This window comes from Coregonus lavaretus, assembly GCF_964263955.1.
Source record: "Coregonus lavaretus genome assembly, chromosome: 11".
Classification (NCBI taxonomy): domain Eukaryota; kingdom Metazoa; phylum Chordata; class Actinopteri; order Salmoniformes; family Salmonidae; genus Coregonus; species Coregonus lavaretus.
Window position 1 is genome coordinate 19,338,975 of NC_139998.1, and position 27,895 is coordinate 19,366,869.

Below are 27,895 nucleotides of genomic sequence, written 5' to 3' on the forward strand. Positions count from 1 at the left end.
GGAAACCCCCATAAAGGTGTAATTTGGTGTGACTGTGAATAGATGCACAATCAGGTAAGTGTATATCTGTCTGAATAGCTCATGGGTAGCTAGCTCTGTTGCTGCTGACAGCTAATCCAAATGATAGTCCTAAGGAAATGCTGGCAAAGAATGGGAGTGGTGTACCGCGAACCTGATGATAGTTGAGTCTTATGTTTCACCTGCGCACATCTTACACCACAGCAGTCATGCTGCTCTTGTCTCTCTGAATGTAATCATTCATCCACTGGGTTGATATCAGATGAAAAAAGGTGGGGCTAGAGGGCCGGGGAGCTAATGAGGGAACAGCGGGTGGGCTTTAGGAGGCAGACAGGTACCCCGGACCCTCTTCGCAATGGGTGGTGGAGCTATCAGAAAGAGAGGAAAGCAAAGGGGGCTGTTCAGTCCAGCAGTACCCACCCACACACAGCTCACCATGCCAAGATACTGAGGTGTACTCTTTCACTATCTCTCTCGCACTCCCTCCTTCCCTGTATCTCTCTTTCCACCGGACCTTCTGGAGGTGAGCTGACCTATGCCATGCTAGGAGCTGTATCTGGTGCCTTGGACCTTGAGGAGTTCATCTGACGCACCCTTAGCCTCAACACGATCACCTTTCACCTCCACCTAGCCCATCCTCACTTTGCCCATCATCCCCTTGTCTCCCAGTCTGATCACGCCAGAGAGGAGCAGACAGCAGAAGCCCATCTCACATCTGAGGAACGTCTGAGGGACCCGTGGCACCACACAAAGGCGGAGCAAGCCCCTTTGTGCCTAAAAACTCAGGAGGAATGAGCAACCACATCTAGCAGATCTTTTTTGTCTTTCCCAGAGAAAAGCGCGCAAGAGAGAGGGGGAGATACATACTCCTGTATAATAAAGAGAGGGAGAAGGACAGGGAGAAGCAGAGGAAGATGCCTTTCGGGGGGTTTGCGGGGCTGAAGGAGCAGATTCTGAAACCAGGGAAGGAGGAGGTGAAGAATATAGTAGGAGACAGCCTGGGGAACCTGCAAAGGTGAGTCTGGGACTGTCTGGAAGTGATGGGAGAACTGGCATTGAATGGGTGTGAAACTCTGCTCTCTGACTGAGATATGTGTGTGATAGTATTCTATACTATCTACCTGTATTCTACCTGTATTCTATACTATTCTACTGTGTCTTAGTCCATGCCGCTCTGACATCGCTCGTCCATATATGTACAGTATATATTCTTAATTCCATTCCTTACTTAGATTTGTGTGTATTGGGTATATGTTGTGAAATTGTTAGTTATTACTTGTTAGATATTACTGCACTGTCGGAGCTAGAAGCACAAGCATTTCGCTACACCCGCAATAACATCTGCTAAACAAGTACATGTGACCAATACAATTTGATTTGATTTGGACTCAATGGGGTGAAAACGGCACAGTGCAGGTTTGCTATCTACTTGAAGCAATAGATCAGATAATTTCATAAGTATATATAATTTATTTCTCAGTACTGTTAGGTATTTTATCTTAGTTATCTTATTGTATTTTAGGATCTTTATATAGCTTGTTCAATATTCTAATCCAAATTCTAGTCCTATAGGCTAGCATAAAACATCTCTATATCCACTGGTAAACGATTGCAGTGCTATAATCCCAAACTCAGATAATTTGCTCAAAATTATAAGAACTATGAACAAAGCCAGTGGTGGAAACCAGGAGGATTGAAGAACCTTGGATGCAGAACATTAAGCTCACCATGTACTGTACCCAGAGATCTCAGAGATAACTAAATATTTAATGGTTTTGCTTGCCAGGCAATGCCAGTGATGTAATCACAGGTTTTATCATTATGATGCATATTTCATATCTGATACATATTTCACAAGGGGAGGATGATGAATATGGAACTTCCACATATGAGGTGGATTGTTGTCTTAAAAGAGATAAACCAAGTAAGTGGGCAATTTCCTGTGAAAGGGAATTATTGCATGTTAAGAGCCAGTGTTCACTGTGCAGTCTGAAATAGATTCAGTTGAAATGATATAAAGAAAAAAAGTGAACTGGACATGCTGTATTTATCCAACAAGCGATTATAATTTATATTAAGGTTGTAATATCAGTACAATGAAAACGTGTCATCATTACATTTGTGTAAAATGAATGACGTTGTCAGCTTACTTTCTATTTTATATCAGTTTTATTTTAAACACTATACAAACACAGGGAAAAGGCAAAGTGAAATGTTTCATCAAAGTCCACAAGGATCCATGCCGTGGGAAAATGCAATCCAACCAAACTAGTAAAATCAATACTAGCAGGTGAATCCAGAGAGACCAAGAGAGGAAAAGAGAAATTAAGCCTGAGCATAATGAATCATTAGGCGCAATCACATTTTTGGATGTAACCAGATTTGTTTTCAAAAGAAGGTAATCGAGATTGCGCTGGGACAGACTACATTATTCATTGAGTTATCTATATACATACATATATATTCTACAGGTAATTTCTACCAAAGAAGTGTGCTGGTAATAACTGGTAATAACACAGTAATAGCTTGACACCAAAGCAACATTATATTTCCTATGAGGCCATACTTCACTCAGACTTCATTTATTGGCCAAAATACTAAGATCTATGGGAATGGCATGGTTTTCTTAATACGGTCTCTCTAGGATGTTGCTGACCAGTCTGTCAGTGAACTGACACAGTTTTAGTCCATTCTGAATTGCTTCTTGAATTGTAAGCTGTCGTTGGTACAAAAAAGGTTGGGTAATAATGACATTGAACAACAAACACTCAACTAACTGACCACTCAACAGTCATAGAACTTCATAGACGTAATGACGTCATGGACCTAATGCAGACAGGATGACGTAATTTTGGTCTACTTGAGGATTTAAAAAATGTATATAAAAAAGAAAACAAGACAAGTGTGATTTCTTTCCTCTGATAATGATCAACCATTCACATAGCATTGTCCAGTCTATTTTAGATAGTGGAGAGCAGGATATGTGAGTTTGGAAAGAGGGATGGGACTGGAGAAGGCAGGGGTGAGTTTGGAAAGAGGGATGGGACTGGGGATGACAGGGGTGAGTTGGGGAAGAGGGATGGGACTGGGGATGACAGGGGTGAGTTGGGGAAGAGGGATGGGACTGGGGATGACAGGGGTGAGTTGGGGAAGAGGGATGGGACTGGGGATGACAGGGGTGAGTTGGGGAAGAGGGATGGGACTGGGGATGACAGGGGTGAGTTTGGAAAGAGGGATGGGACTGGGGATGACAGGGGTGAGTTGGGGAAGAGGGATGGGACTGGGGATGACAGGGGTGAGTTGGGGAAGAGGGATGGGACTGGGGATGACAGGGGTGAGTTGGGGAAGAGGGATGGGACTGGAGAAGGCAGGGGTGAGTTTGGAAAGAGGGATGGGACTGGGGATGACAGGGGTGAGTTGGGGAAGAGGGATGGGACTGGTGATGACAGGGGTGAGTTGGGGAAGAGGGATGGGACTGGGGATGACAGGGGTGAGTTGGGGAAGAGGGATGGGACTGGAGAAGGCAGGGGTGAGTTGGGGAAGAGGGATGGGACTGGAGAAGGCAGGGGTGAGTTTGGAAAGAGGGATGGGACTGGGGATGACAGGGGTGAGTTTGGAAAGAGGGATGGGACTGGGGTTGACCAGGGTGAGTTGGGGAAGAGGGATGGGACTGGGGATGACAGGGGTGAGTTGGGAAAGAGGGATGGGACTGGGGATGCAGGGGTGAGTTTGGAAAGAGGGATGGGATTGGGGATGACAGGGGTGAGTTGGGGAAGAGGGATGAAGGAGGCAGGGGTGAGTTGGGGATGATGGATTGGGGATGGAGAAGGCAGGGGTGAGTTGGGATGAGGGCCGAGCCGGCGCCAGAACGAATCAGTTGGACGGGTGTGATGAGTGCTGAAGAGGCAGGACGCAGACGTAGGAATAAACAAGGTCAAGGTTGACTTAATAATGAGAAAGAGAATAACAAAGAGAGAGTAAGCGACACAACGCTTAACAATCACACACAACACAATACTGAACAGTCCAGGGCTAAATAGGGGTGGTGATGAGATGAGGTGCAGGTGCGCTGGAGGTGATTAGGGTGTGCGTTGGGTTTCCATTCCGGTGTTGCCGAGGTGGTGCGCTCAGACCGGTGGCTCAGTAGACCGGCGAATCAGAGCGCCGGAGGGGAGCAACGGGAGGAGACGTGACAACAGGTAGCTTAGTGGTTAAGAGCGTAGTGCCAGTAACCGAAAGGTTGCTGGTTCTAATCCCCAAGCCGACTAGGTGAAAAATCTGTCGATGTGCCCTTGAGCAAGGCACTTTTTATTTTATTTTTTATTTCACCTTTATTTAACCAGGTAAGCCAGTTGAGAACAAGTTCTCATTTACAACTGCGACCTGGCCAAGATAAAGCAAAGCAGTGCGATAAAAACAACAACACAGAGTTACATATGGGGTAAAAAAACATAAAGTAAAAAAATGCAACAGAAAATATATATACAGTGTGTGCAAATGTAGCACTTAACCCTAATTGCTCCTGTATGTCGCTCTGGATAAGAGCATCAGCTAAATGACTAAAAATGTAAAATGTAAAGTTTGCAAGACTCTCTACAGTTTGCCCACCTGTCCATCAAACACTCTGTCTGTAAGCTGCCAGGAGGAGTGCTGAGGATATCTATTACACTGTCAACCATTGGGATTGTGCTGTACTAACCTAACGTAGCAGACGCCTGAGCCCTGTTTCTTTCTTTCTGGTCCTGGTGAGAAAAAAATGTCGGGGGAGGTTCTCTTCAGCACTGTTCAACAGACCAAGTTAATGTGAATAAGGAGTTAAGATGGAGTGTCGCCTTGTTAACGTCCAAAAGTGGAAGGCGCGTCACAGGCTCTCTTTCCATTTCCCCTGACAAACATATGCATCATATTGTTTCCAACCTCACTGAGGGTGGTTCTGTAAAAATGAACTCCACACACCAATGTAACACAAAAATACTTATGTTTACATTCAGTCCATTTGTGACGAATGGGATGACGCTTCAAATACTGACCGTATTCCCCTGTGAATCACTACAGCTGTCCATATTAGATGGATTGAAAACATACAGCCACCCTTTGCCTTGATGACAGCTTTGCACACTCTTGGCATTCTCTCAACCAGCTTCATGAGGTAGTCACCTGGAATGCCTTGTTAAAAGTTAATTTGTGGAATTTCTTTCCTTCTTAAGAATTTGAGCCAATCAGTTGTTTGTGACAAGGTAGGGGGGGTATACAAAAGATAACCCTATTTGGTAAAAGACCAAGTCCATATTATGGCAAGAACAGCTCAAATAAGAAAAGAGAAACGACAGTCCATCATTACTTGAAGACATGAAGGTCAGTCAATCTGGAAAATGTCAAGAACATTTATTTAAGTGAAGTCACAAAAACCATCAAGCGCTATGATGAAACTGGCTCTCACGAGGACCGCCACAGGAAAGGAAGACCCAGAGTTACCTCTGCTGCAGAGGATAAGTTCATTAGAGTTAACTGCACCTCAGATTCCAGCCCAAATAAATTATTCACAGAGTTCAAGTCACAGATACATCGCAACATCAACTGTTCAGAGGAGACTGCGTGAATCAGGCCTTCATGGTCAAATTGCTGCAAAGAAACCACTACTAAAGGACACCAATGAGAAGAAAATACTTGCTTGGGCCAAGAAACTTGAGCAATGGAAATAAGACCGGTGGAAATCTGTCCTTTTGTCTGATGAGTCCAAATTTGAGATTTTTGGTTCCAACCGCCGTGTCTTTGTGAGACGCAGAGTAGGTGAACGGATGATGTCCGCATGTGTGGTTCCCATTGAGAAGCATGGAGGAGAAGTTGTGATGGTGTGGGGGTGATTTGCTGGTGACACTGTCAGTGATTTATTTAGAATTCAAGGCACAATACCACAGAACTCTGCAGCGATACGCCATCCCATCTGGTTTGCACTTAGTGGGACTATCATTTGTTTTTCAACAGGATAATGACCCAACACACCTCCAGGCTGTGTAATGACTATTTGACCAAGAAGGAGGGTGATGGAGTGCTGCATCAGATGACCTGGCCTCCACAATCACCCAACCTCAACCCAATTGAGATGGTTTGGGATGAGTTGGACCGCAGAGTGAAGGAAAAGCAGCCAACAAGTGCTCAGCATATGTGGGAACTCCTTCAAGACTGTTGGAAAAGCATTCCTCATGAAGCTGGTTGAGAGAATGCCAAGAGTGTGCAAAGCTGTCATCAAGGCAAAGGGTGTCTACTAAAATATATTTTGATTTGTTTAACACTTTTTTGGTTACTACATGATTCCATATGTGTTATTTTATAGTTTTGATGTCTTCACTATTATTGTACAATGTAGAAAATAGTAACAATTGAGAAAAACCCTTGAATGAGTAGGTGTGTCCAAACTTTTGACTGGCACTGTATATACTTAGGATATGTCATTCAATAACAGTGGATGTATGTGCAAGGGAGACCAAATGCATGATAAAAACAGACCCCTTGAACCCCATTATAATTTCTGCCCAGAGAGAGGAACTCAGGTGGAGATCTGAGATGGCTAGATGAAAGCAATTCCTGCTAAGGGGATGTTGGGTATTGGAACAGGTGTACAGTAGTGGGGGGAAGGGGAGCCAAATATCAGATGCAGAGTGACCTTTTCAGAACTGCATCCTGGTTTCACCTTGTGACCTCTCATGGGGAGTGGGCGGTTGGGAGTCTCCTCTCCTTCCTCAGTTAAAAAAAAATGAAATAATAGTATTGAAGACAAAAAGGGTAAGATCAGGAATGGTCTTTCTATCTTTTAAAGACTGTTTTAAATACATAGTAGATTTAACGTAAAGTGTAATTCAAGGGAATCAGGTATACAAATACTTGTATACAGCATACTTGTTTGTAGGTCACTCTTAGAAAAAAAGGTGCTATCTAGAACCTAAAAGTTTTCTTCAGCTGTCCCCATAGGAGAACCCTTTGAGGAACCCTTTTTGGTTCCAGGTAGTACCCTTTTGGGTTCCATGTAGAACTATTTCCACAGAGGGTTCTACATGGAACCCAAAATGGTTCTGAAACCAAAAAGGGTTCTACCTGGAATCAAAAGGGTTCTCCTATGGGTACAGCCGAAGAACCCTTTTGGAACCCTTTTTTCTAAGAGTATAGGCCTATGTAGTGTAGTATGACAACGTCACCAATTAATTACTTACCAATGTCATCCTGTCGAACATTGTAGGAAGGTTGACTGTTTGCTGGGTATCTGTCTCAACTTCCATGTTTTGTTTTACAGGAAAATCGATGGCACCAATGCGGACGAGGAAGACCAGATGGAGCTGACAGAGGACGGGGAACCGGTGGCCCCTCGCCACAGTGCCCCTCTGTTTGACTGTGGGTGCTGCGGCCTGCCCAAGCGCTACATCATCGCCATCCTCAGCGGCCTGGGCTTCTGCATCTCCTTTGGCATCCGCTGCAACCTGGGGGTGGCCATCGTGGAGATGGTCAACAACAACACGGTCTACATCAATGGGACACCTGTACTCCAGGTGAGAGAGAAAGAAAGATATCAATGACATAACAAAGACTCCATAGATTGAGGTGTGCATTGTGGAGTGTGAAAAAATTATAAACTTTGTAGCAGTCATTAGGGCAATGAAGCAGCAGGAGGTAGGCAGGTAGAGGCAGGGGTTAAATTGAGTCGGGGCGGCACCTATGATCCAAATGAGAGCCTGGTACCTGCTTTGGTTATTTGAATTTTCTAATGAAATATTGTTGTCCACATTTAAAACACGAGTAAGCTTCAGCCAAATCAGACAACCCCATCGTAGAATAGGTTACCTATTCAATTGTTCAGCCTGTCGCATTTATGTGAGAAAACAATATTCATCTCGAGGTGCATTCAAATTGCGCGTGCCGCACAGGGAGAGAAATATGCATGCACAGCAGTGGCGGTCAGTGCTGTTTAAGATGAGGGAGGACGATTTCTTTTTTTCACGAGCATGGCCTTATTCTATTACAGCATATTGGATGACTGTCATTCATATTCCATTCACTCAGGTCAGTGTAACATCGATAAGTTCTGGCTACTACATGATTTTCCCTATACCCATCATGACCTAGTCTATGAATGAAAGTTTACAACGTAGGTGCACAGGTTGAGAGAAATTTGAGTAATCAAGGTGACAGACATTGACACATTCAATACCGCCTTGCACACTCTTGCCTGCATCTGGATGATCTAGGGGGTATTCATTAGCCTAACAGTTGCAAACGAGAGTTTCTATTGGACAAATTCATGTGTTTATCCCTGTTTCGTTCCGGCAGAATCGGCAGAATGAATACACCCCTGATCACACGCAAACACAGTTCACTTTCATAGCAGCCACTTACAAACAGCATGATCCCTTTGAGCGTTGTATAATTCCTTCTCGCATCTATGCACTCTCCTCTCACTTTTTCCCTTCGCTTGTGGTTTCAGTGTACAACACATCAGCTGTCTGTGAACAGGCGAAAAAACCTTCATATCATAACCACTACACACAGCCTACATTGTTGTCACCATATTAGCTAATGTCATAGCTACATTTTAGTCATTTAGCAGACACTCTTATCCAGAGCGACTTACAGTTTGTGAGTGCATACATTATGTTATTTTTCATACTGGTCCCCCGTGGGAAACGAACCCACAACCCTGGTGTTGCAAACGCCATGCTCTACCAACTGAGCTACATCCCTGCTGGCCATTCCCTCCCCTACCCTGGACGACACTGGGCCAATTGTGCGCCGCCCCATGGGTCTCCCGGTCGCGGCCGGCTACAACAGAGCCTGGATTCGAACCAGGATCTATAGTGTCACAGCTAGCACTGCGATGCAGTGCCTTAGACCACTACACCACTCGGGAGTGGCTACTAGAACTAACGCATTAGTAAACCCGCTACAATCATGCAGTACAGTGTACAGTCAGCAAGCAGTTTAGCAGTTACACCAATGGGCCCTGGTGGCAATAAATTAATCAAACCAAAAGCTTACCATGACTTGGAAGAGTTCCAGTGCTGGATAGCCATAGCCAGCTAGCTAACATAGCATTCTTCTCTGTTTGAGCCAGGTGTTTGAGTAGGCTATACTAGCTAGCTGCACTCGCTAGCTAAGTAAGTGAAAGTGAAAAACTGTTAAACTATTGTCTTTTTCTCTCTTTGAGTCAACTACTCACCACATTTTATGCACTGCAGTGCTAGCTAGCTGTAGCTTATGCTTTCAGCACTAAATTCATTCTCTGATCCTTTGATTGGGTGGTCAATATGTCAGTTCATGCTGCAAGAGCTCTGATAGGTTGGAGGACGTCCTCCAGAAGTTGTCATAATTACTGTGTAAGTCTATGGAAGGGGGTGAGAACCATGAGCCTCCTAGGTTTTGTATTGAAGTCAATATACCCAGAGGAGGATGGACGCTAGCTGTCCTCCGGCTACACCATGGTGCTCCCCTACAGAGTGCTGTTGAGGCTACTGTAGACCTTGATTGCAAAACAGTGTGTTTTAATTAATTATTTGGTGACATGTGAATATATTTAGTATGGTTTTATCTAAAAAGGATAACTTTTTTAATGTTTTTATGAAATTCACTGAGGAGGATGGTCCTCCCCTTCCTCTTCTGAGGAGCCTCCACTGGTCTGTAGCGTCCAAACCATTTGTGCTACACACTAATGACCCCTATGTGCAAAGGTGAGACTCTCACAAACATGTACATATCGGTTGTTTTGCTCTAGGATGCCCACAGGCCTCACAAGACTTGTCTGAAGGTCCCCCGGTACCAGTTGAAAGAATTAATCAAAGTATGTATGGAGACTTTTTATTGCCAAAAATATGGGGTTAAATACATCTAAAAACAACCTAACAAATGCTTCCTGATTTTCTTATATCTCACAGATATAGGAGAGACACTTCAGAACAAACTTCCTTTAGATATTTTTTTGGGACTATCTGTTGTTCCATGTGAATCTGTTATTCAATGTGTTTGTATGGGCTAATAGCTGTAAGACCTTTTTTTATATATACTTCAATGGGTCTTAAAATTCAAAATCAAATAGCTAAATGATCCTTGGTATGACCTTCTTAAAACAATTCCATATATCTTGGTAGAACCTGCTACAGTCTGAATTTAAAATGGATTCAATTGAGTCAATAAGTATTCAACCCCTTTGTTATGGCAAGCCTAAATAAGTTCAGTAGTAACTATATGCTTAACAAGTCACATAGTAAGTTGCATGGACTCACTCTTTGTGCAATAATAGTGTTTAATATGATTTTTGAATGACTACCTCATCTCTGTACCCCACACATACAATTATATGTAAGGTCCCTCAGTCGAGCAGTGAATATCAAACACAGATTCAACCACAAAGACCAGGGAGGTTTTACAATGCCTCGCAAACAAGGGCACCCAATGGTAGATGGGTAAAAATAAAAATGGAATATCCCTTTGAGTATGGTAAAGTTATTAATTTCACTTCGGATGGTGTATCAATACATGCAGTCACTAGAAGGATACAGGCGTCCGTTCGGATGCTACAGACGATTGCGTGAGCCCGATTTTTGGATGTCCAATGATCTGAAAAACACAGCTCTAGCTCTGTCACCTTTCACCACAGATATCTCTAGCTTAAACTGACAGATTTTTATGGGGACATCGACCTTAGGGGTTTAAAGAAACTAAATATGCTTATCTGCATCTCTGCTTAAATCTGGGTAAAAGATTGAAAGGAATGTGAGTATTTTTCAGGACACTTAGTTATTGCTTGCTTTTCTAAAGTCTACCAACCTTGCCAGCAGGCATGCAAACTAAGATAGTTAGACAAGCAGCTACTCTAACATGATTGATAGCCTTCTTGGTAGCTACAGTGGCTTGTGAAAGTATCCACCCCCCTTGGCATTTTTCCTACTTTGTTGCCTTGCAACCTGGAATTAAAATAGATTTTTGGGGGGTTTGTATCATTTGATTTACACAACATGCCTACCACTTTGAAGATGCAAAATATTTTCTATTGTGAAACAAACAAAAAATAAGACAAAGAAACAGAGAACTTGAGCGTGCATAACTACCCCCCCCCCCCCCCCCCCCCCAAAGTCAATACTTTGTAGAGCCACCTTCTGCAGCAATTACAGCTGCAAGTCTCTTGGGGTATGTCTCTATAAGCTTGGCACATCTAGCCACTGGGATTTTTGCCTATTCTTCAAGCCAAAACTCCTCCAGCTCCTTCAAGTTGGATGGGTTCCGTTGGTGTACAGCAATCTTTAAGTCATACCACAGATTCTCAATTGGATTGAGGTCTGGGCTTTGACTAGGCCATTCCAAGACATTTAAATGTTTCCCCTTAAACCACTCAAGTTTTGCTTTAGCAGTATGCTTAGGGTCATTGTCCTGCTGGAAGGTGAACCTCCGTCCCAGTCTCAAATCTCTGGAAGACTGAAACAGGTTTCCCTCAAGAATTTCCCTGTATTTAGCGCCATCCATCATTCCTTCAATTCTGACCAGTTTCCCAGTCCCTGCCGATGAAAAACATCCCCACAGCATGATGCTGCCACCACCATGCTTCACTGTGGGGATGGGGTTCTCGGGGTGATGAGAGGTTTTGGGTTTGCGCCAGACATAGCATTTTCCTTGATTACATTTACATTTACATTTACGTCATTTAGCAGACGCTCTTATCCAGAGCGACTTACAGGAGCAATTAGGGTTAAGTGCCTTGCTTAAGGGCACATCGACAGATTTTTTTCACCTAGTCAGCTCGGGGATTAGAACCAGCGACCTTTCGGTTACTGGCACAACGCTCTTACCCACTAAGCTACCTGATGGCCAAAAAGCTCAATTTTAGTCTCATCTGACCAGAGTACCTTCTTCCATATGTTTGGGGAGTCTCCCACATGCCTTTTGGCAAACACCAAACGTTTGCTTATTTTTTTCTTTAAGCAATGGCTTTTTTCTGGCCACTCTTCCGTAAAGCCCAGCTCTGTGTAGTGTACGGCTTAAAGTGGTCCTATGGACAGATACTCCAATCTCCGCTGTGGAGCTTTGCAGCTCCTTCAGGTTTATCTTTGCTCTCTTTGTTGCCTCTCTGATTAATGCCCTCCTTGCCTGGTCCGTGAGTTTTGGTGGGCGGCCCTCTCTTGGCAGGTTTGTTGTGGTGCCATATTATTTCCATTTTTTTATAATGGATTTAATGGTGCTCCGTGGGATGTTCAAAGTTTCAGATATTTTTTTATAACCCAACCCTGATTTGTACTTCTCCACAACTTTGTCCCTGACCTGTTTGGAGAGCTCCTTGGTCTTCATGGTGCTGCTTGCTTGGTGGTGCCCCTTGCTTAGTGGTGTTGCAGACTCTGGGGCCTTTCAGAACAGGTGTATATATACTGAGATCATGTGACAGATCATGTGACACTTAGATTGCACACAGGTGGACTTTATTTAACTTTTGTGACTTCTGAAGATAATTGGTTGCACCAGATCTTTTTTAGGGGTTTCATAGCAAAGGGTGAATACATATGCACGCACCCCTTTTCCGTAATTTTTTTCATTTCACTTTTCCGTTATTTTTTTCATATCACTTCACCAATTTGGACTATTTTGTCTATGTCCATTACATGAAATCTAAATAAAAATAAATTTAAATTACAGGTTGTAATGCAACAAAATAGGAAAAACGCCATGGGGGATGAATGCTTTTGCAAGGCACTTGGAGAAGGTTGGGAGATTGGGAACCTAAACCCAACTTCATAAGATTGCTAAGTGGCTAGTGGCGACCCATCATTAATACGTGTAAAATATCAGTTTGCAAAGAATGTTAAAAAATATATAATTGAGTTAATAAAGCCGCATACAGATATGGTCTCTTTTTTGCTTTCTTGAGTAAGGCAGCTCCAAAATGCAGGTGTTTCAGCCTAGCTCAGTGCTTTCTGTGGTGGTGGGGCAGCCAGCGGAAAATATGGAGCGCAGGGGTTGGTAATGTTCTCTAATTGCGCTGTGATTGGCTCAGTGTTCTGTCACTCATGGGTACATTACATCATCGCAAAATCTAAGGGTAGAGCTCGAAAATTCAAGCCCCTTGGGTGCTGCCATAGAGTTACATTAGAAGTGCCCATCCAAGAAGGCTCAAGGTCATTGGCCACAGATAAAATGACGTCCAATCACATTATATCTACCGTAGCTTTGATTGGACTAATCATGTCAACATCATACTTTCAAAATCTGAGCTAGCAAGCTAGCAGTCATCATCATGAATCAAGTCGACTATCTACTGGCAAATCCTTTTCTATCCTTATCATATGAAGATCAATTATGAAGAGAAATTATAGATAAAACAGATCGGTGCTCATCGGCCATTGCACATAAACATTACACAACAAGTTGGAAATTGCAAATTCAACAATGAGTGGTTTGGAAGGAATCAGTGGCTAACTGCAATCGTTGCAAAGCAATCACTAGCCTGCTATTCAGTGGAGTGGGTGTGTGGTCCAAGTCTGGGTTTAAGGATCTCTTTTCCAAGTCAGGAACTCTGCCTTCTTTCTAGAGCTCCAACCTGAAGATCACTGACGTCATGATTCAACCTTGTTTTTTTCCGAGTTCCCAGTTGTCTTGAAAGCACCATAAATCCAGAGAATGCCAGACTTTGATGACAAAGTTTGATGACAAAAATTTGCCCACAAAGGACCGCCGCACCACGTTCCTGTTCAAGTGAGCACAGCACAACAAGGTGAGTCCAAAAATGTATTGTATGCTGCTGCATAAATGATGTAATATGCCAGGGAGATATGTATACTGTAGCTAAGAAAGTAATACTAATTGTATGTTGTGTAGTAAGCTGTTAGTAGCCCATGTGCCTCACCCTAATAATCTGGTCTATTTTCCCCTCATATTTTAGCCTACTGTTCTGACTTGATGGTGCACATGTAGCCTATAGCCTGTTTTAGAGAAATGTAATCATAGAATATTGTAAGAGCTTTCATTGTCTGCTTATACGCCCCCTTTATTTATCCTACGGTTCTGACTTGGTGTACATGGAGAATACTGTAAGAACGGCCCATGTTCTGAATTCTGTCGCTGTACATTTCAAAAGTGCTGAACAGATAGTTATATTGACTACTTCCGTCATTGTCACGGATTCAGCCAAGGCTGCTCCTCATCCTTGCTTGGGCAGGCTTCGGCGTTCGTCGTCGCCGGAGTACTAGCTGCTACCGATCTATGTTTCTGTGTTCTACTTGTTTTGTCTTTATTGTTCACACCTGGTTCCCATTATGTATTGATTTCTTCCCTATTTAACCCTCTGGCTCCCACTGTGTTTTGTGCGTGTTTGTTCATGTTTGGTTGTCATCTTGTTCCTCCCTGCGTGGAGGTTATGTTATTTACGTTACCTATGAGTAAAGTACGCTTTCGATTAGCTCTGTGTCATGCGCCTGACTTCGCCCTACCGCATCACACTGACCTCCTGACGGAAACACGCACCATAAATGGAGTCAGCAGGTACATTCATTTTGTCCGGATCAATGGATGAACGTGTCCAACAGCAGGCGACCATGGAGCGCGACCATGGAGCGCGTGTTGAACACCATGGAGCGATGGAAGAGAGGTGGTTATCCTACACCTCCTCCAACTACACAACCACCCACACCGCTGTCCACCCCTTCGTCACCTGGGTCTAGTGGGATTCGGCTCTCGCTCCCGAGGGCATACAATGGTACAGCTGCCGGGTGCCAGGGTTTTCTGCTCCAGGTAGAGCTCTACCTGGCTACCATCCACCTGGCTCCCTCGGGATATGAGAGCGTGTCCGCCCTCATCTCCTGTCTGTCGGGGAGAGCGCTCGAGTGGGCCAACGCCGAGTGGGGAGGAATAGACGCAGCTTCAGTACGCTATTCAGTACGTCTATTCCACCTCAGACAGGGGAAGAGGAGCGCACAGGACTTTGCACTGGACTTCAGGACTCTGGCTGCCAGCGCAGGATGGAATGAGAGGGCCCTGATCGACCACTACCGATGCAGCCTACGGGAGGACGTTCGTTGGGAACTGGCCTGCAGGGACACCACCCTTAACCTGGACCAACTGGTGGATATGTCGATAAGGCTGGATAACCTGTTGGCAACCCGCGGACGTCCGGATCAGGGGCCGTCCATTCCATCCCCCAGCACCTCCAATCCTACCCCTATGGAGCTTGGAGGTGCTGCGCTTAGGGAGACCGGAAGAAGGGCCGTCTCCTGCACCAACTGTGGCCACAGAGGACACACTGCTGGTCGGTGCTAGGGGGGTCTTTAGGGAGTCGAGGCAGTAGGCAGAGCACTGGTGGACCGTCTCAGGTGAGTAGGCACCCGACTCACCCAGAGCTCCCTGTTGCACATATGTGTATTGATAACGTATTTCCAGAGTTTTCCCCTCATTCCCAGCATAAGGCGCTCGTAGATTCAGGCGCAGCTGGGAACTTTATTGATCGTCAGTTTTCCCGTAGTTTAAGGATTCCTAGTGTTCCTGTTGATGTGCCCTTCCCTGTACATGCCTTAGATAGTCACCCTTTAGGGTCAGGCCTAATTAGGGAGGTCACAGCTCCACTCTGGATGAAGACGCAGGAGGGTCATGAGGAGAAAATTAGTCTCTATCTGATTGATTCTCCTGCGTTTCCAGTGGTGTTGGGGCTTCCCTGGTTAACTTATCATGACCCCACGATTTCATGGCAACAGAGGGCTCTCAAGGGATGGTCAAGTCAGTGCTCGGGGAGGTGTGTAGGTGTTTCCATAGGGGCAACTATGGTGGAAAGTCCAAACCAGGTCTCCACCATGCACATTCCCCCCGAATATGCCAATTTGGCTCTCGCCTTCTGTAAAAAGAAGGCGACTCAATTACCACCCCATCGACAGGAGGATTGTGCGATAAATCTCCAGGTAGGCGCTGCACTTCCCCGGAGTCACGTGTATCCCCTGTCACAGGAAGAGACGGCGGCTATGGAAACATATGTCTCCGAATCTCTGGGGCAGGGATACATTCGGCCATCCACTTCACCTGTCTCCTCTAGTTTCTTTTTTGTGAAGAAGAAGGATGGAGGAATACGCCCGTGCATTGACTACTGGGGTCTCAATCAGATCACTGTCAAGTACAGTTATCCACTACCGCTCATTGCTAGTAAGACAGAGTCATTGCACGGGGCGCGCTTCTTCACAAAATTGGATCTCAGGAGCACGTACAACCTGGTGCGTATCCGTGAGGGAGATGAGTGGAAGACAGAATTTAGTACCACAGATGGAGATTGACCACATTTCGGCCGTGCGTAATTGGCCGACTCCAACCATGGTTAAGGAGGTGCAGCGATTCTTATGGTTTGCCAACTACTACCGGAGGTTTATCCGGGGCTTTGGTCAGGTAGCGGCTCCCATTACCTCCTTGCTGAGGGGGGGACCGGTGCGTTTGCAGTGGTCAGCCGAGGCGGACTGTCACGGATTCTGCCGAGGCTGCTCCTCCTCCTTGCTCGGGCAGGCTTCGGCGTTCGTCGTCCCCGGAGTACTAGCTACCGCCGATCGATGTTTCGGTGTTTGTCTTGTTTTGTCTGGAGTAGTACACCTGTTGTCTATTATGTTTGATTGTTTAGCCTATAATTTCCCTTGTCTCACGTTTGCTATTTGTGTGTTATTGTTGTATGTCTAAGTCGATGTTCAGCATTGCTATTTTTCCATATTACGTATATGGTGTTTTCCCCTCCAGTTGTGGAGGCGTTTGTTTTGCACTTTACATTTAGTAAAGTAGTCTACCTGAATCTCTGTGTCCTGCGTCTGACTTCACTCGCCGCGTACACATCACCATCTGACAGAATAACACACCACCATGGAGTCAGCAGGATCAGCGGTACCGACGGGGTCATTGGAGGAGCGCGTAAGCAGCCAAGATGCCATGATCCAGAGACTCGGCACCGTCATGCAGGATGTAATGGACACTTTGAGCCGATGGGAAAGAGGAGGTTTGCCCACACCTCCTCCAACAATACCACCACCATCGGCCAGACCCATCGTTCCATCTCCGGAGTCCAGTGGGATTCGGCTCTCGCTCCCGAGGGCTTATGATGGCACCGCGGCCGGGTTTCAGGGGTTCCTGCTCCAAGTAGAGCTCTACCTGGCAACCATTCACCCGGCGCCCTCGGAATACGAGAGCGTTTCCGCCCTCATCTCCTGTCTGTCCGGCAAGGCCTTGGAGTGGGCCAATGCCGAATGGAGGGGAATAGACGCCGCCACCGTCAGTTATGCGGAGTTCTCCCGCCGCTTCAGGGCGGTTTTCGATCATCCCCCAGAGGGGAAAGCGGCGGGGGAGCGTCTGTTCCACCTCAGACAGGGGAAGAGGAGCGCGCAGGAATTCGCACTGGATTTCCGGACTCTGGCGGCCAATGCGGGATGGAATGAGAGGGCCCTCATCGACCACTATAGGTGCAGCCTACGGGAGGACGTTCGCCGAGAGTTGGCCTGCAGGGACACCAACTTAAGATTCGACCAGTTGGTGGACATGTCGATCCGTCTGGCTACCCGCGGACCCGCGGCCGTCCCCTGCACCAACTGTGGCCGTAGAGGACACACTGCGGTTCGGTGCTGGGGAGGGTCTCCTAGGGATCGAGGCAGCAGGTCACGCACTGATGAGTCATTCCAGGTGAGTACGCGCCCAACTCACCCAGAGCTCTCTGTTGTCCACTTGTGTATCCAAGTTGTGTTTCCCCAGGTGTCTTCTCACTCCCAGCATAAGGCGCTAGTCGATTCAGGCGCAACTGGGAATTTTATTGATCGTAGTTTCTGTTATAGATTAGGGATTCCCCTCATACCAGTTGACGTGTCCTTCCCTATCCATGCCCTAGATAGCCGCCCTTTGGGGTCGGGATTGATTAGGGAGGTCATGGCGCCACTTAAATGAAGACGCAGGGGGGTCATGAGGAAATTATACAATTGTATTTGATCGACTCTCCTGCGTTTCCCGTGGTGTTGGGGCTTCCTTGGTTAACTTCTCATGACCCCAACATTTCGTGGCAACAGAGGGCTCTCAGGGAGGGGTCTGATCAGTGTGTAGGGCGGTGTATAGATGTTTCCGTAGGGGCGACAACGGTGGAAAGTCCGAACCAAATGCCCGCACTGCACATTCCTCCTGAGTATAATGATTTGGCACTCGTCTTCAGTAAGAAGAGGGCGACTCAATTACCACTTCATAGACAGGGGGATTGTGCGATAGACCTCCAGGCAGGCGCTGCACTTCCGCGTAGTCATGTGTATCCTCTGTCTCAAGAGGAGACGGCGGCTATGGAGACATACATCGCCGAATCTCTGGGACAGGGATACATACGGCCCTCCACTTCTCCTGCGTCCTCGAGTTTCTTTTTTGTGAAGAAGAAAGATGGAGGTCTGCGCCCGTGTATTGATTACCGTAGTCTCAATCAGATTACCATTAAATACAGTTACCCTCTCCCTCTGATTGCGAGTATGACGGAGTCATTACACGGAGCGCGCTTCTTCACAAAATTGGATCTCAGGAGCGCTTACAACCTGGTGCGCATTAGGGAAGGAGATGAATGGAAAACAGCATTTAGTACCACCTCGGGTCACTATGAGTATCTCGTCATGCCATACGGGTTAATGAATGCTCCTTCAGTCTTCCAATCATTTGTGGACGAGATTTTCCGGGATTTGCATGGACAGGGTGTAGTGGTGTATATTTACGACATTCTAATATACTCTGCTACACGAGCCGAGCATGTGGCCCTGGTACGTCGGGTGTTGGGTAGGCTGTTGGAGCATGACTTGTATGTGAAGGCGGAGAAATGCCTGTTTTTCCAGGAGTCCATTTCCTTCCTGGGACATCGGTTGTCCGCGTCAGGGGTGGAGATGGAGATTGAACGCGTTTCAGCCGTGCGTAATTGGCAGACTCCTACCACGGTTAAGGAGGTGCAGCGGTTTTTGGGTTTTGCCAATTACTACCGGAGGTTTATCCGGGGTTTTGGACAGGTAGCAGCTCCCATCACCTCCCTGCTAAAGGGGGGCCCGGTGCGTTTGCAGTGGTCGGCTGAGTCGGACAGGGCGTTTAGACATCTGAAGGACCTGTTCACCTCGGTTCCGGTGCTGGCACATCCGGACCCCTCTTTGGCGTTCCAAGTGGAGGTGGACGCGCCAGAGGCGGGGATTGGGGCTGTACTGTCTCAACGCTCGGGCACGCCTCCTAAACTCCGTCCCTGTGCCTTTTATTCTAAGAAGCTCAGCCCGGCGGAACGTAATTATGACGTGGGGGACAGGGAGCTGCTAGCGGTGGTTCAGGCCCTAAAGGTGTGGAGGCATTGGCTTGAGGGGGCTAAACACCCTTTTCTCATTCTGACTGACCATCGTAACCTGGAGCACATCCGGGCAGCTAGGAGACTGAACCCTCGTCAGGCTAGGTGGGCCATGTTTCTGGCTCGGTTTGTCTTTAAGCTCACGTACATACCAGGGTCCCAGAACGTTAAGGCAGATGCCCTGTCCCGGCGATATGACACAGAGGAGAGGTCCATTGAGCCCACTCCCATACTTCCGGAGTCTTGTCTGGTGGCACCGGTGGTGTGGGAGGTCGATGCGGAGATCGAGCGGGCGTTACGTACCGACCCTACTCCTCCAGAGTGTCCGGAGGGGCGGAAGTACGTGCCGCTCGAGATCCGTGATCGACTGATTTATTGGGCTCACATGTCACCCTCCTCTGGTCACACAGGTATTGGCCGGACAGTGCACTGCCTGACCGGAAAGTACTGGTGGCCAACCTTGGCTAAGGACGTGAGGGTTTATGTCTCCTCCTGCTCGGTGTGCGCCCAGTGTAAGGCACCTAGATACCTGCCCAGGGGGAAGTTACAACCCCTACCCGTTCCACAACGGCCGTGGTCTCATCTATCGGTGGACTTTGTCACGGACCTTCCCCCCTCCCAGGGGAATACCACAATTTTGGTCGTTGTGGATCGGTTTTCTAAGGCCTGCCGTCTCATTCCCATGCCAGGTCTCCCTACTGCCCTACAAACTGCTGAGGCCCTGTTTACACACGTCTTCCGGCACTACGGGGTACCTGAGGATATAGTGTCTGATCGGGGTCCCCAGTTCACCTCTAGAGTCTGGAGGGCGTTTATGGAACGCTTGGGGGTCTCGATTAGCCTTACCTCTGGTTTCCACCCTGAGAGTAATGGGCAGGTGGAGAGAGTAAACCAGGATGTGGGTAGGTTTCTGAGGTCCTATTGCCAGGACCGGCAGGAGGAGTGGTCGGGGTATATCCCCTGGGCAGAGATTGCCCAGAACTCACTTCGCCACTCCTCCACTAATCTGACTCCTTTTCAGTGTGTGTTGGGGTATCAGCCGGTTCTGGCACCCTGGCATCAGAGCCAGATCGAGGCTCCTGCGGTGGATGAATGGTTTCGGCGCTCAAGGAAACATGGAACGCTGCGCATGTCCATCTGCAGCGGGCTATCCGTAGGCATAAGGCGAGCGCCGATCACCACCGCAGTGAGGGTCCAGTTTATGCACCTGGAGATCGAGTCTGGCTCTCGACTCGAAACCTGCCCCTTCGCCTGCCCTGCCGGAAGCTGGGTCGGCGGTTTGTGGGGCCATTTAAAGTCCTGAGGAGATTGAACGAGGTATGATGACTGCATTAACCCCTCGTTCCATGTGTCTCTCCTCAGGCCGGTGGTAGCTGGTCCACTCCAGGAGAATGAGATACGAGAGGCTCCTCCGCCCCCACTGGACATCGAGGGGGCTCCGGCATACTCAGTCCGGTCCATCGTGGATTCGAGACGTCGGATGGGGGGTCTGCAGTATCTCGTGGAGTGGGAGGGGTACGGTCCGGAGGAACGGTGCTAGGTACCTAGGAGGGACATCTTAGATCCCTCCCTCTTGACGGAGTTCCACCGGAGTCATCCAACTCGCCCTGCTCCGCGTCCTCCTGGCCGTCCCCGAGGCCGGGGTCAGAACACGGCTGGAGCCGCGCGTCAAGGGGGGGTACTGTCACGGATTCTGCCGAGGCTGCTCCTCCTCCTTGCTCGGGCAGGCTTCGGCGTTCGTCGTCCCCGGAGTACTAGCTACCGCCGATCGATGTTTCTGTGTTTGTCTTGTTTTGTCTGGAGTAGTACACCTGTTGTCTATTATGTTTGATTGTTTAGCCTATAATTTCCCTTGTCTCACGTTTGCTATTTGTGTGTTATTGTTGTATGTCTAAGTCGATGTTCGGCATTGCTATTTTTCCATATTACGTATATGGTGTTTTCCCCTCCAGTTGTGGAGGCGTTTGTTTTGCACTTTACATTTAGTAAAGTAGTCTACCTGAATCTCTGTGTCCTGCGTCTGACTTCACTCGCCGCATACACATCACCATCTGACACGGACAGGGCGTTTGGTCACCTGAAGGACCTGTTTACCTCGGCTCCAGTGCTGGCTCATCCGGATCCCTCCTTAGCATTCACAGTAGAGGTGGACGCATCCAAGGCAGGAAGAGGAGCTGTACTGTCTCAGCGCTTGGGTACGCCACCAAAACTCCGCCCCTGTGCTTTCTTTTCGAGGAAGCTCAGCCGGGCGGAGCGCAACTATGATGTGGGGGACCGGGAGCTGTTAGCTGTGGTTAAAGCTCTGAAAGTGTGGAGTCATTGGCTTGAGGGGGCTAAACACCCTTTTCTCATTTTCATTGACCACCGCAATCTGGAGTACATCTGGGCGGCGAGGAGATTGAACCCTCACCAGGCAAGGTGGGCCATGTTTTTCACTCGTTTTGTGTTCACCCTTTCTTACAGACCAGGTTCCCAGAACGCTAAGGCAGACGCCCTGTCCCGACTGTATGACACAGAGGAGAGGTCCATTGAGCTCACTCCCATACTTCCGGCGTCGTGTCTGGTGGCATTACGTACAGAGCCCACTCCCACCCCCAGTGTCCAGAGGGTCGTATGTACGTGCCGTTAGAGGTCCGCGATCGATTGATCTATTGGGCTCACACGTCACCCTCCTCTGGTCATCCTGGCATCGGTCGGACAGTGCACTGTCTTAGTGGGAAATACTGGTGGCCCACTTTAGCCAAGGACGTGAGGGTTTATGTTTCCTCCTGCTCGGTGTGCGCTCAGTGTAAGGCACCTAGAAACCTGCCCAGTGGGAAATTACAACCCCTACCCGTTCCACAACGGCCGTGGTCCCACCTATCAGTAGATTTTGTTACGGACCTTCCCCCGTCACAAGGGAACACCACGATCCTGGTCGTTGTGGATCGGTTTTCTAAGTCCTGCCGTCTCATTCCTATGCCCGGTCTCCCTACGGCCCTACGGACTGCGGAGGCCCTATTTACACACGTCTTCCGGCACTACGGGTACCTGAGGATATTGTATCTGATCGGGGTCCCCAGTTCACTTCAAGGGTCTGGAAGGCGTTCATGGAACGTCTGGGGATCTCGGTCAGCCTAACCTCAGGTTTTCACCCAGAGAGTAATGGGCAGGTGGAGAGAGTGAACCAGGATGTGTGTAGGTTTCTGCAGTCCTATTGCCAGGACCGGCCGGGGGAGTGGTCGGGTTTTATCCCCTGGGCAGAGATGGCCCAAAACTCCCTCCGCCACTCCTCCACTAACCTTTCTCCATTTCAGTGTGTGTTAGGTTATCAGGCGGTCCTGGCACCTTGGCATCAGAGCCAGATCGAGGCACCTGCGGTGGAGGAGTGGTTTTGGCGCTCAGGCGACAAAAGGCGAGCACCGACCGCCACCGCAGTGAGGCTCCGGTGTATGCACCGGGGGACCGGGTCTGGCTCTCGACCCGAAACCTGCCCCTTCGCCTGCCCTGAAGCTGGGAGATTGAACAAGGTTTGTTATAGGTTACAGCTTCCTCCTGAGTATCGTATTAACTCCTCATTCCATGTGTCTCTCCTCAGGCGGGTGGTATCTGGTCCACTCCAGGAGTCTGAGGTACGGGAGGTTCCTCCGCCCCCACTGGACATCGAGGGGGCACCGGCGTACTCGGTCCGTTCCATCCTGGATTCGAGTTGTCGGGTGGGGGGCCTGCAGTATCTCGTGGAGTGGGAGGGGTACGGTCCGGAGGAACGGTGCTGGGTCACTAGGAGGGACATCTTCGATCCCTCCATGTTGAGGGATTTCCACCGTCGTCATCCGACTCGCCCTGCGCCGCGTCCTCCTGGCCGTCCCCGAGGCCGGTGTCAACGCACGGCTGGAGCCTCGCGTCAAGGGGGAGGGGGGGGGGGGGGGGGGGGGGGGTACTGTCACGAATTCAGCCGAGGCTGCTCCTCCTCCTTGCTTGGGCAGGCTTCGCCGTTCGTCGTCGCTGGAGTACTAGTGGCTACCGATCTATGTTTCTGTGTTCTACTTGTTTTGTCTTTATTGTTCACACCTGGTTCTCATTATGTATTGATTTCTTCCCTATTTAACCCTCTGGCTCCCACTGTGTTTTGTGCATGTTTGTTCATGTTTGGTTGTCGTCTGGTGAGCGGGTTTGTTCCTCCCTGCGTGGAGGTTATGTTATTTACGTTACCTACGAGTAAAGTACGTTTTCGATTAGCTCTGTGTCCTGCGCCTGACTTCGTCCTACCGCATCACACTGACCTCCTGACAGTCATAGCTCGCTCATTAATATCTTAATCGAAATTACAAATTGCCTCTTATCCACTCGTCGTCCCCTTATGCCATCTTTTGTACATCTCAATTGTCAGTAGAAACCACATTTGTTTAAGCAAGTCAGCCATATCAGCTATGTTTTTTAAAAGGCAGTAAATAAGGCTGAATGAACTGTTTCGCTGCCAGACAAGGTTCCGCTGATAGCCAGGTGTAGCAGTAGTAAGGATTCACTCCATGGTGCTGAAAAGAAAGCTCTGTTGTTGGGACAGCTTTATATAGGCCCTAACAGTTTGTGGGCACTGTTGGTCACCGTTATAGTGCAATTCATGTATTGTTTAGTGTTAGGTTGTGTAGTGGCTTTGCTGGCGTGCATCAAAAAAATATTTTGGGAGTTTGCCCCACCAAGATTTACATGCTAAAATCTCCACTGTAAGTGGCTAGTAGTATTTCAGAGAAGAAGAAAAATATACAGTACCAGTCACAAATTCCACAAAGTAACTTTTAACAAGGCACACCTGTTAATTGAAATGCATTCCAGGTGACTACCTGGAGAGAATGCCAAGAGTGTGTAAAGCTGTTATCAAGGCTACTTTGAAGAGTCTCAAATATAAATATATTTTGATTAATTTAACACTTTTTTGGTTACTACATGATTCTATATGTGTTATTTCTGTCTTCACTATTATTGTACAATGTAGAAAATAGTAAAAGCCTTGAATGAGTAGATGTGTCCAAACTTTTGACTGGTACTGTAAGGTTCTGTATTTATTTTCTTAGTTCACCTTGTGTTCTTGAACGTAGCCCTGTTTCTTTGTGTTCTTGAACGTAGCCCTGTCGTTCATTTTTGTTCATTGATTTCACCTGTTTTAGTTACTCACCTGGTCTCATCAGCTCCTTATTTAGTTCAGTTCATTTTGGTTGTGCCTTGTGAGGTATTGTTCATTTTGACTCTACTAAGCCTTTTCCTAGCTCATTTGTGAGAACCAGTTATAGCCTTCAGTCCTAGTTTTGATTCACCTGCCTGTTTGCCTACCTGTGTATGACTATTGCCTGCCTGTGACCACGATTCCTGCCTTCTGCGAAGGCAAAATAAACACCTGCCTCGCTCTACCCGTGAATCTACACCTTTTTCTCCCTGAGTATTCATTACAGAATACCTCCCCCAAAAACGGAATGGATTCAGCGGAGCTACAGCGGCGCCTAACCCAGCAAGAGGAGCGTATGGAGGTAATCTGCCATCTTCTCCGCCAGCCTATCCCTACTCCTCCGATGCCAGATATCGTAACCCATAGCACTCCTTCATTCATATCCATGCCTGGAAAATATGACGGTTCACCTGGGAAATGTCAGGGATTTCTGATGCAATGCAGCAAATACATTGACTTCGCACACCGACAAGAGCAGGGTGGATTTTGTCGTGTCTCTACTCACAGGCAAAGCCCTGGATTGGGCCACCGCCATATGGACTGCCAACAGCACAGAACTCGGATCCGAGACCCATTTCCATAACCTCTTCAAATAGGTATTCGATCCCTCTCCTTCCGGTCGTCCTATAGGAGACCTCCTCATAGAACTTCAACAAGGACGCAATTCAGCTGCCGAGTATGCCCTCGAGTTCCGCACCATGGCTGCAGGGAGAGGATGGAGTGAGGCTGCTTTACTTACCATCTACCGAAGAGGGCTCAACAGGGAACTTCAGGCGGAGCTGGTCTGTAGAGGTGACCTTCAGGATTTAAATCAATACATTCGTATGTCCATCTCCATTGACCACCTCATCGCCGACCGCCGAAGAACTCTGCTACCCAGGAACCCGAAACCTTATTTTTCCATGATTCCGTCATCCCGTCCGAGTCTTCCAGAGCCCATGCAGTTGGGCCATGCTCCTCTCCCGTGTATCGAATGTCAAAGGCGGATCCAAGAAGGGCTCTGCCTATACTGTGGGGAAAAGACCATCTACTCAGCCATTGCCCTGTTCGCCCTCCACGGAGAGATGAGAAGGGTCCCTCCGCTGCCATGCAGATAGGCATGTCCTTATTTCTATTTCTTATCTCCCAGAAGCAATTCTCCCGTGAAGGGGGTTACTAAGTACGTAGAGGGCTTGATAGATTCGGGAGCAGCAGGTAATTTTATTGATCACCAGCTAATACAAGACCTTGACATTGATCTTACACCTGTCACCCCTCCCTTAAGGATTAACACCCTGGACGGGCAGCCATTGGGCACGGGCTTCATTACGCACCTGACACAGAGCGTCACCCTCCAGATTGGAGTCTTCCACACCAAAACCATTCAACTCATGGAACTCTCATCCCCCAAACAGCCACTCAACCTCGGACACCCCTGGCTTTGTCATCACGACCCTGCCATCTCGTGGCGACAAGGTGAACTACTGTCCTGGTCTTCTACCTGCTTCACCAGTTGTCTCAGCCTACCCTGCAGAGCCACCACCATTGAGGACTCTGCCTCTGCAGTGCCACCCACCATACCATCTGAATACGCCCAGTACAGCAATGTCTTCAGCAAAATCAAGGCCTCCACTCTGCCACCACATCGCCCAGGGGACTGTGCTATTGACTTACACCCTGGAGTGTCCCCACTGAAGGGCCGTGTTTACCCCCTATCTATCCCGGAAAATTGAGGCAATGGAGAACTACATTGATGAAGCACTCAAACGGTTTCATTCGTCCTTCTTCTTCACCGGCTGCGTCCAGCTTCTTCTTCGTTGGAAAAAAGGACGGTGGTCTCCGTCCATGTATTGATTACCGTTCCCTGAATGACGTCACGGTCAAGAACCGTTTCCCTCTTCCTCTGATCCCAGCGACCCTTGAACAAGTGGGCCGCGCCAACATCTATACAAAACTCGACCTGCGAAGTGCATATAACCTTGTCCGTATACGTGAAAGCGACGAATGGAAGACTGCCTTTATCACCGCACGAGGGCACTACGAATACCTGGTCATGCCCTATTGCCTTACTAACACCCCCGCCGTCTTCCAATCCTTTATGAACAAGGTTTTCCAGGATATGATCAACCGCTTTCTCATCATCTACATTGATGACATCCTGATTTACTCCCACTCCCTGAAGGAACACATACAGCATGTACAAAAAGTTATTCAACGGCTCCTTGACCATAACCTTTTTGTGAAGACTGAAAAGAGCACCTTCCATGTAACCTCGGTAAACTTCCTCGGTTTCGTACTGACACCTGGAGGGGTCAGCATGGATGAGAACAAAGTCACCACCGTCAGTAACTGGCCCAAACCCACCACCGTTAAGGAACTCCAACGTTTCATTGGGTTCTCCAACTTCTATCACCGGTTCATTCGGAACTTCAGTTCTACTGCCGCTCCCCTCACTGCCCTTACCAGCCAAAATACCCGGACCCTTCAATGGACTGATACCTCACTGACTGCTTTCAACACCTTGAAACGCCTCTTCACCTCAGCTCCTGTCCTTCGCCAACCTGATCCGACCCTTCCTTTCACCCTGGAGGTGGATGCCTCCGAAGTTGGAGTAGGAGCCATACTCTCTCAGCGGGTGCAAACACCTCCAAAATCACATCCCTGTGCCTTCTTCTCCAGGAAGTTATCCTCCGCTGAGGGGAATTACGATGTGGGGAACAGAGAACTCCTCGCCATCAAGCTGGCCCTCGAGGAGTGGCACCACTGGTTGGAGGGCGCACAACATCCCTTTCTCGTCCTAACAGATCATCGTAATCTGGAATATATCAGAGGGGCCAAGAGGTTAAACTCCAGACAAGCCCACTGGGCTCTCTTCACACGCTTCCATTTTAATGTTACTTACATCCCTGGAAAGAAAAACGTAAAAGCTGATGCTCTCTCCTGTCAGCTGCTGGTACGTAACTCAGACCCTACACCCATTCTTCCTTCCTCTTGCATTATGGGACCGGTACAGTGGGGGGTTCACTCTGCCGTACAAGAAACCCTAACCTCAGACCCGGCTCCTCCTGAGACACCAACTGGGAAGAGTTACGTACCAGCAGCTGTTAGACCCCAACTGATGCAATGCTGTTACATGTCCTTGGGGCCAGGACATCCGGGCATTACACGAACCACCAAACTTCTAGCCCGTAAATTCTGGTGGTCCTCACTGGCATCTGACGTAAGGGATTACATACTCTCCTGTCCAGTCTGCGCCCAAACCAAAAGCCCTCATCATCTCCCTTCCGGTAAGCTTCAGCCTTTTCCAATCCCTCACAGACCCTTGTCCCACATAGCTGTTGACTTCATCACAGACCTTCCTGAATCCTCTGGAAACACCACCA

At 48.0% G+C, this 27,895-nt stretch overlaps 1 protein-coding gene across 1 annotated transcript in view; it reads left to right on the forward strand.

Moving 5' to 3' along the window:
• Positions 1-932: 932 nt before the first annotated feature.
• The window catches only part of LOC311137724 (vesicular glutamate transporter 3), a gene marked incomplete at its 5' end in the record, with an annotated part of 48,631 nt that continues 21,668 nt past the window's right edge, over positions 933-27,895 (forward strand). Inside the window, 2 exons of the mRNA XM_084172285.1 lie at positions 933-1,033; positions 7,307-7,559. Of these exons, the coding sequence (XP_084028411.1) occupies positions 933-1,033; positions 7,307-7,559 (354 nt within the window). The remainder of the gene's footprint in view (positions 1,034-7,306; positions 7,560-27,895) is intronic.